At 38.9% G+C, this 9,800-nt stretch overlaps 1 protein-coding gene across 1 annotated transcript; it reads left to right on the forward strand.

The window, feature by feature from the left end:
* The first annotated feature begins 1,358 nt into the window (after positions 1-1,358).
* Positions 1,359-5,433, forward strand: rnf182 (ring finger protein 182). Its single transcript, XM_063462135.1, has 2 exons — positions 1,359-1,465; positions 2,751-5,433. The coding sequence occupies exon 2, from the start codon at positions 3,105-3,107 to the stop codon at positions 3,966-3,968; it is 864 nt and encodes a 287-aa protein (XP_063318205.1). The 5' UTR covers positions 1,359-1,465; positions 2,751-3,104; the 3' UTR covers positions 3,969-5,433.
* Positions 5,434-9,800: the final 4,367 nt, after the last annotated feature.

Below are 9,800 nucleotides of genomic sequence, written 5' to 3' on the forward strand. Positions count from 1 at the left end.
TGTTTTATTGTTATCATTATATAGCCTTTGTGTGTAAATGACGGAATTACTACTATATACTGTACATGTAACTACACCTACGTTTACTGCACTAAATACAATGGAATCAGATGTTTCTCAGCTGACAAAGTTAAAAGACTGAAGAATAGCTGCTTGATGCTGGTCTCCACCCATCCTGAAAGAGAAAGAGAAAGTCAATATTTAACTTGCATTCATCAGAACAGATCTGATTATGCCCAAACTTTAAACATGCCTGGTTTCTAAGAAATTAGCTTGAACAGCTTGGTGGTTCGTGTTTGTTTTTCTGCCCACTAGTGGTAAAAAATCACTTAGTTGAGCTTTAAAATGAACTTCTAATAAACACTGTGCAATAAAACGGTACAGAAATAAGATAAATGTCACTACAAGTGATTCATGTTATTGTTACTGGACAGCCTGTGTTTGAGTTTCCTCCCACAGATCAACAAACATGTTTGGCTAGCTGAGATTCTAAGCTGCTGTAGACCCAGAGGTGAGATGGACGCAACTTTAAGTAAAAGAAAAAACGAAACAAAAAAAACATATTATATTTTAACATTGAGGTACAAAATGTTGCAAGCGCTTCAGAGCTGTCAAAAGCTACAGAGCAGGTTGTTTTGTTTTTTACACTGGTTCCTTTTTCATTCCTTCCAGCATCCTTGTACCTGACAATTTTCAAAGAAATGCATCTTTTTGTTTGTTTGCAAACTAAACTGCCAACTGAACTTACAAAAAAAATCCATCTAACTCAGGGGATGAAATTGTACCTTCAGACACCAAGCTTTGTACCATCAGCTTGTTGCAGAACCATATGATTTGTTTCTTCAGCTGATTCTGCAGAAAAAGCATCTCAAAGTAATTTCCTTAAAAACAGGAAAGAAATCCAGCAAAGACCTGACACATGACTTGGCTCAAGACTTTTGCACAGCACTGTGCTTATTATAATGACCAAGATCAAAGTTTCCATAATCTTTGTGACAAACTTTTCCCTTTGCATGTGCCAGTTTGCCATTTCAGGGTAAATCCAGCCCTGAAACCACAAAACCAGTTTAGTCTTTGAAATTACTGTGTGAGGCGATTGTGACTTTTATTGGGCACTTATCATTAGTTTTCTTAGTTTAGTAATTAAGGTGGCAAAAACAGAACAACAGCTAAATGACACTGCGTGAGAGATGGCAGACTGGGCTACCTGCCACACTCGACGGAATGAGCCCATCTTAACAAGGAAAGCTCACATCTACAAAGAGACGTTGACCCATTTTGCTCTGCTGCCTGTGCTGTTCTGGCCGTAAATCAAGATCAGAGCTCACTGCCAAACCAGGATCTCCAACATTGACCTGCTCCACTTTCCACTGCTGGGTCCACTCCTTCAGTCCACACCAGTTCACCAATTCTGACACATATTTACATCAGCGGGCCTGGTCTCAAACCATAAGTGTCTTTCACGGTAAGACATTTCTCTTTTCTTTGTTGTTTCAAAATGTTGACTGTGAGTTTCAGCTAATGAAAACTGGATCATGGGATTTAAATTTGCTGTAACCATGATGGAACCCAAATGGCGGATTTTGTGCGTTACTAGCTAACTGTTACAGAAAACAGCAGCATTCTTACAAATAAAAAGAGAATCCAAAAGATTTCATGCAGAAACCTTAGGTGAAACAACCATCTGCACCCATCTAACCTGGTAAATGGACACTAATACAGGAAATACTAAATGAAAACACAGGTTCTCATTTTGTAACATTATGCATGGTATTACATATGCATTTGACTCAGATGTGTGTAGATTTAGGTAGCGCTAGAAGGATTGTGAAAGATTGTTTAAAAAAAGATAAAACCATGTCGGCTACTAGATGTGAAACAGAACGTTTAATGTTGCTGACCCCATCATCCACCCCCACCTCCACAGGATTTTTGTTTCTGAGACAGGAGTGTCATTATACACATGGCGACACTCATAAAGATAGAAGTTATTTACCTGTTTAGAACTATCACAGTGGATTTAGAAGAACCAGGCATTTCTGTAGGGATGGATGAGAAAACACATTTGTGTTTTTACTTGGGCACATAATTTTGCATATTTACACACATGCTCACAAACACACACACCATAACATACCACAGTTTATTTATATAGCATTATGGCTGACCAAAGTGCTGTACAACACAGATAAAGTTATTTAAATAGAAACTCATTCAACTTTTCATGCACACTTATTTTTGCAGACCATTAACAGGGAGCTGCAGTTGTTGTCTGTTTGTGTGTGTTACCTGGGTTTTATCCATGCTGTGTGTTTACAATGCTACATTATGAGGGTGTGTCTTCCTCCCAGAGACAAAAATTTAATCCATGCTATGTAAATTATTAAAGGTGAGGACATGATTTCAGGTTGGCATGTGTGTAGGCAACTAATGGTTAAGTCTACAGCAAGTGTTCAGGAAATGAAGGTAAGTCACTGCGATGTGCACGGAAGTCATGAATACAGTAGTGTGTGTGTGTGTGTGTGTGTGTGTGTGTGTGTGTGTGTGTGTGTGTGTGTGTGTGTGTGTGTGTGTGTGTGTGCATCAGTCACTAATTGGGCTGAATTTCATGGAGCAACAAAAGATCAGACTCGAAAATTCCAGCTCTGGTTTGTACAGGCTCTGCTTTGTTGTCCTTTCGCCTCTGTTTGCTGTGTTAACAGTTATGTGTCTCCCTCCCTCTCTCTGTCTCTCACTCTCTCTCTCTTTAGGTCTTTCTCTCAGTGTCTCTCTCACCCTTCTCCCCCCTTTTTTGTGCGGCTCATGAAAGGCTTTTTACTCCAAATGAAGCACGGTCAACCCAACTGCTTGGAACCAAGCAACCGCCAGAGGCCAAATTCTGCGAGGGGCTTCACCTTCCCGCATGTCTCTCTTCTCGCTTCACATTGAAACACAGACACACACACACATTTTAGGAGACAGCTGCAATGAAGCCTAGATCTTCAGTGAAGAGGACCTTCATCAGTGTCTCCATCTATGGGAAAAGTACCGGTGCTGAGCTTGGACTTGAGCTTTTGGTTGGATTTTGCGTTTGATCTTAGAGTTGGATAAAGTTTGAGCACAGGATGATGCTAGAGATGCAAAACCCCGAGGATAGTGGTGGTGGTGTTGGAGGTTCTAGCTTTGTGGACATGCTGGGCACTGAAGAGATGGAGTGTAAGATCTGCTACTGCGCCTACAACCTGGGGAGTCGAAGGCCTAAGGTGCTTGAGTGCTGCCACCGTCTCTGCTCCAAATGTCTCATTAAGATCCTGGATTTGGGTGAGTCGCCTCCAAATGCCTTGGTGTGTCCGTTTTGTCGCTATCTCACTAGACTGCCGGGAGATGCTGTGAGCAACCTGCCAGATGACTGCAACCTGGTGGCAACGCTGGCCCTCCAAAACAGGAATCAGAGAAACCGGCAGTTCCACCAGGAGGCAACTACGGAGCTGCTCCTAAGCCCCATGCGCCTGAGCTCACTGATGAGCAGCAATTCACCTGTGATATCTACTTCCTCCTCCACATCTTCCTCTACCCCTTACTCCACCATCCGCAGCTCCCCTAATTTTGTGGTCATTACTATCATGGAGCCTCCGCCCACATCCATATCCACCCAAGACATCCATCCCTACCAACAGATACATGGCTCTCACCTGTCAAACCAGGACTACCACTCATCCAGTCAGGACTCTATGGCATCCATCGCAGAGAGGTGGACAGTGTGGAACTGTGCAGCCCTCCTCTGCCAGACTTCAGCCCGGGCATTGGTATGGGTCCTAGGGCTCTTGTACTTTAGCTCCCTGCCTATGGGGGTTTACCTGCTCATAATGCAGAGGACAACACTTGGGGTGCTTCTGGTGAGTCTGGTTCCTGCCAGCCTCATCGTGATCATGGTCTATGGGTTCTGCCAGTGTATCTGCCATGAGTTCTGGGACTGCTTACCATCATAATGCAACCAAATGAACATGCAATGCTTTGCTTTGAACATGCTTGACAATAGATCTCCAGAATTGACTAATGGGGATGTTACTGTGTAGCTAACCATGTGAACTGTTATTTGAATGGCATAAAGGTGGAGCTCATACATCTTAATTTGTGCAGTTTTTAGGCTGATAATTTACTTACCTAATAAAGCTCAAAATGTCAGATAGCTTCGACTAAAACACTACTTCTGAAGTCACTGTTTAATGTAATGCATTATGATGTTATAGTTCAAAATCTAAAGGAATGTACAGACTGTTCTCATCTCCACATTGGTGTGACTGATTTACATACATGGTGTCCTCTTTAACCTATTCCCTGATACATCAGGTTAGGTATTAACCAACCAGCTTTCTTCCGAGTGCCATGAGTGGCAAACATAAGGTTTGAACCACAGGTGGGTGCAGCTCCTGTGGTCACAGCCAGAGCTGTGCACCTGAGATGATCATATCAGAGCTATCCTGTCATCGTGCAGAGTGAAGATTAAAAATAAAACTGACAGAGTATTTAGATCAGGCTGAATTTTTGTCTGATTAGGATTACTTTCACATGACTAACATCATCATTTGAAATTTTGGCCATGTTTAGGCACGAGCATCCGCCACTGTAGCAGTACATATCTGAAAGAAAATGAGGAAAAAACACAATAGGTACCTTTAATAGAGTTATAATATGTAAAACGCAACCTGCAGATCAGCAGCAGAGATCTTAAACGTTGTCTCTGAGATCTTAGATTTGATTTTAAACACACTCATTGCTTGTGTCAGAGGGACAAATCATTTTGTTCCGATTAAAGCCCTGCCAGCTAAAATGATTAATTCCCTCAAATAGAATAAAAGGAGGCATAATAATAATAATGTTTGCTGATAACTAACATTGGAGGGAAAAGCAGGATCTAGCTGATATAATTAGTCAAACATTAAGCTAGTGGGGGGTTTTTTAAGACGTGGGATCTCTGCTGTTAACGTCTATTCACAGAGTGCTGTATTATTAGTCTGAGCCACCAGAGGGTGCTGTGGCCATCCACCCCAACATCCACCTTCACTGCTGAGGTTTTGCTGGATGTCCTGTCCTTGCAAAAGTCTTTATTTCCAGTGTCTTTATTCAGGCTGTTAATCCTTGCAAAAAGATGTCAGCTAATGGAGTGACTGATAACTGACAGAACATCTCTGTCAATTAAAACAGTTAGAATCTGCTTCAGACCAGATCAGATTGTTGTTTAAGATTTTGGTGCAAATGTAACAGCAGTGTTTACACTGTAAGTTTGAAAGTCAAATTAACAGTCATGTTTTCATGCTTACTTGGTATTGTCTGGAGCGGAGACGTCTGGAGAGATAACTGACTGAGAGACCCAAGTCAAACACAAGCTAATAAATGAGTATGAGGTGAATAACATTGTACTGCTATCATTTGTGGCTTATTAAAATAGTCTTTAACCTCTGATGGCATTTTTTGTTTTACCTTAATATAATAATACAAATACAAGCCTTTTAAAAGGTGCCAAATTGACTACCAAATTACTCATTATTTTATCTTGTACTGGGTTAGACTAGTTTTTGCCTTCAGGTCCACCTTAATCATTTGTGGCATAAACTGAGCAAGGTGTTGGAACTTCTTCTCACAGATTTTAGTCCATATTGACATGATGGCATCACGCAGTTGCCGCATGATGAGAATCTCCTGGTTCTCCTGGTTCTTGTATCAACAGTTCTCCCTGAACCGTTGATAAGGCATCCATGTTATTATGTTCCATCCATCCATCCATCCATTTTCTTCTATTTATCCAGTTGTTTACACCAAATTCTGACCTTCTCATCTGAATGTTGCAGTGTTATCAATCAGACATTGTTTTGACCACATGTTAAAGTTTAAATCTGTTGAGCTGAACGACTGGTTAATTAGATATTTGCATAAGCAGTTGAACAGGTGGATTTGGCACCAGGTGGCATTCCTGTCACAACTCCAAAGGGTGCCTGCAGCTGGAATTGAACCAGCAACCTTCCACATATCAAGTGAGTGTGTTAACTTCTACACCACAAAGAGCAAAAGAAAAGTGAAAGGTGTGCCTGGAAGTATATTATGTTCTGTCAAGTTAATGTTATACTAAGAACTGAAAGCAATGGCAAATAATATAGACATATAAATAATATATCATATATATAAAATATAAACAATATAAAGTTTTTTTAATACAACATTTTATGCATGGGAAGCAGAAGCACAAAATAAGAGTGATAACAAAAAACAAACTGAAGTTATTTCACATCATGCAATAAAATGCAGATTCTTAGTCACATAAACCTACAAAATCATAAATTTTTAATTATGCGTTTTAATTTATGTGATTAGTGGAGAAGCATAAACAGCATATTGTGACGTATACATATGCATACAAACAGGGGCTTTATTACATCGCTCTACACAGCGTCACCATTGGTTAGAAGGCAAGCTTTAAATACCACTTTATTTGATTATTCTGCTCTGAATTGCTTTTTAGAAACTTTTATTCTTTATTTTCTGTCAGTTTTATTCCTCTTTATTTTGCAACACCCAGAACTTTTTCATGTAAAATCAGTACAAACTAAAATGTGATCAATTTGGAATATTGTAATGGATAAATGCAGAATTAAATTACAAAAAAAAGCACTGAAGCTAAGCCTTGATGTGGCTCAGTAGAAGAAGAAGGAAGAGGGTCAATCACACCAGAGCCCCTCTGTGTGGAGTTTTGTTTTTACTTTCGGGGGTTCTGGTGAATTCTGTAAAAGAGACTCTTAATCAGTTTCACTTCCTGGTTTAATATCGTTCAAAAGGATACACCAACCAGAGATTCTCAATGTGTGAAAATCATTATTTCTGTAAAATGTTGCTGTTGATTTAAAATACTTTGCTTGTACAAACTGTTTTTATAGCTTATTTTGCTATGATCCTGGTTTATACTGAATTGATGTGTCATTAGCCTTTTTGTGTTTGAGCTGCTGAATATAAGATGATAACAGAAAATATCCCTCTCTAAAAAAAAATTAGGATAGAATAAAGAGCTTCAGTTTATAGATGAATACATTTTCCACCACTGGTTTCAAATCCGAGCTTTCATTTCTGTTGCACTATTATTTATTCATTCATTTGTTTAAGACACTGAGGAGCTGTTCCCAGCACAATTTGTACCCATTCTGCTTCTACAGCACACGTCTTGCTGATGATAAACAGCCAAGGCCTAATGTGTGTGTTTTCCAGGGGATGTGAATGCGAGCAACTGCTTCCCTACAGGGAGCGTAACATCATTTCAGATTCCTTTTTAGTGATGCAATGAACATTCCCACATGTTGGCGCGAGGGATATTCACAGACCATGTGAGCCAAACAAAACAAAACAAAACAAAAAAAAAACCCTTTTAGTTTATAACAGTGATCAGAGCTGCTGGAAACAAAAACAAGACAAAACACGATCTTTAAAACAACTGTTTTTAGTCCACTGGCAGGCATGAATTATGTATTACTGCCAAGCTTTTGTTTTACTTTCTGTCTGTGTGTGTTTTGACTGAGCTGGTTTCCTTTAATTTAACTATTAAAATATCAACTAACAGGGCTGGATTAGCGCTGAACTACACCCAGAGAGGCCCCACACAAAAATATTCTCTGTTAATTAATAGGTAATTTGATTAGCTGCATGTCAGTTTAAAGTTCAAAACTCTGATGCTAAATACTTTTTACTGTAATGTTTATAGGCCCTTTAAAAAATACAAGTTTAGGGAAAACTTATTACATAAAAAGTCCACATTAATCATAAGATACAACTTTATTAACACTAAATTTAAAAACCACCTTTCCTTAAACATCGGCTATATAATTACCCCTCACTGTCTCTGGCCTGTATTTGTACAGCCACCATCCACCCCAACCACCTCCCTGATTAGCCCATAACATTTTCTCACAACAGAAAAACACTGCCAAATAGCAACGCAAATTGGTAAGAGGTCGTCTTTAAATTTACCTGATAAATTCATAGTACACATTGCACATTAAATTCATGTTTATTTAACAGTTAGTTACTACATGAAGCACAGTAAACTCTGAAGAAAGTGCTAATATTTTTTCAGAGAAGGAAAAGACACTTGTACCTAGTGGAGGCCGGGGTTGGTGCAGGGGATTTGAATGGTAAAAAACGCAACTCACTCCGACCTTAATCAAGATTTTGAACTTTTTGTTTATACCCTAAACGTAGAATCATTAGTATCAACCTTTACTCCACCTTTATTACCTGTGCAATCGACTATATGTTGCATTCAGTTACTGTGTGCAAGTTACATGTGCTGTAATTATGTCTAACTTCTGCCCAATGAGGTTACCAATATGTATCACCGGGGACTGTTTACAGTCTAGCAAAAATAGAAATACAGAGATGTAAACTGAACATAAGAGCAATTTGATTTAATAAACTTCTTCATGTTAACAAGTATTTGATAAAACATCTTTTATAAAGTAATACTGGTTCAGTCTCGTTCACAGTACAAAAAACAAAAAATCAATGTAAACAAATAAATGTATTTTAATGAAGCAAACAGTCATTGATATGATGTAGTAATTAGATGTAAATTAATATTTAAAAAATTGGAAAATTAAATAAGATTAGCCCCAATAAAACCCTGGCTGTCAACATGTGTGAGACTGCAGGCAAAAATAAAAATGCAATTAATGTGCAGTACACTGTTAATAAACTAGAAGAAGGCACATCTATAGATATGTTACTTACACACTGAACTAATGTAATTAATTATTATCAAGCTTCTCTATAAGCTCTCTGAAAATCCTTCAAGTGAGAGAAATCCTTCTAATGCTATAGAGTAGGGCTGCTGGAGGACCGGGGTTTTTTATTCATGTGGTTCCATAGTGGAGTGGTGTACATGTTTGACAAACAAGTGTAAGATACCTGGTTTGATTCCATGAGGAAATGCAAGGTGAACTGAACCAGGAGTCCTGACAAGACCCCCCTTTGGTGTTCTGGGTATTTGGTAGCCACCATGGCCCAATCAATCATGCAGCGCAATTGGCCATGGTGACTACTTTTGAATATGGTGCAGCTGAAAGTAGCTTTTTTTTTTTTTTGTCACTTATGATCTCTCCATGCTCCTCTTTTCTGTATTTCCTTTCCATCAATCCCCCTACTTGATCACCACAGATAGCTGCCCTTCCCCAAGCCTGGCTTGAAGTCTCTTTTCTGTTAAACAAGAGTTCTTCCTTCATTTGGTTGCCAAAAGCTGTTTGTATGTTTGTTTATATTATTAAAACTGAAATAAGTGATTAAAGTGATGCCTTCAAAGGGTGGTTAGCATGGTGGTTAGCACCTGCACCTTGGGTTCAAATCCAGCCTTTCCTGCCTCTCCTGTAGTTTGCATGGTCTCCCTGTGTCTTTGTGGGTTCTCCCCGGGCTATTCTGGCTTATACCCAAAGTAGTGGATAGGGTTAAGTTAGTTGGAGTAAGTGGTAGATAAAAGAAAAAAAAACTTCCACAAATAAGACCATATAGATTTTTCACCTTACACTGTCATAGGATATTAAAAAGAAAGACATATAATTAAGTGTAAATCTAGTTTAGAAACATCAACAATTAAAATGTAATAATAATGATAGAGCTTAAAAACTGAAAACAATGATGATGACACTAATCATGAAGACTTGCTGACAGTGTTAACCTTGTAATCTACTGATAAGATAGTTTTTAGCTCATTCTGTGTATTTTCTTCATATTCCCATAGGAAGTGAGTGGAGCTGTTTTCAGCCAATCAGATCAACGGATAATGCTCC

The sequence above is a fragment of the Pelmatolapia mariae genome, linkage group LG18 (genome assembly GCF_036321145.2).
Source record: "Pelmatolapia mariae isolate MD_Pm_ZW linkage group LG18, Pm_UMD_F_2, whole genome shotgun sequence".
NCBI lineage: Eukaryota > Metazoa > Chordata > Actinopteri > Cichliformes > Cichlidae > Pelmatolapia > Pelmatolapia mariae.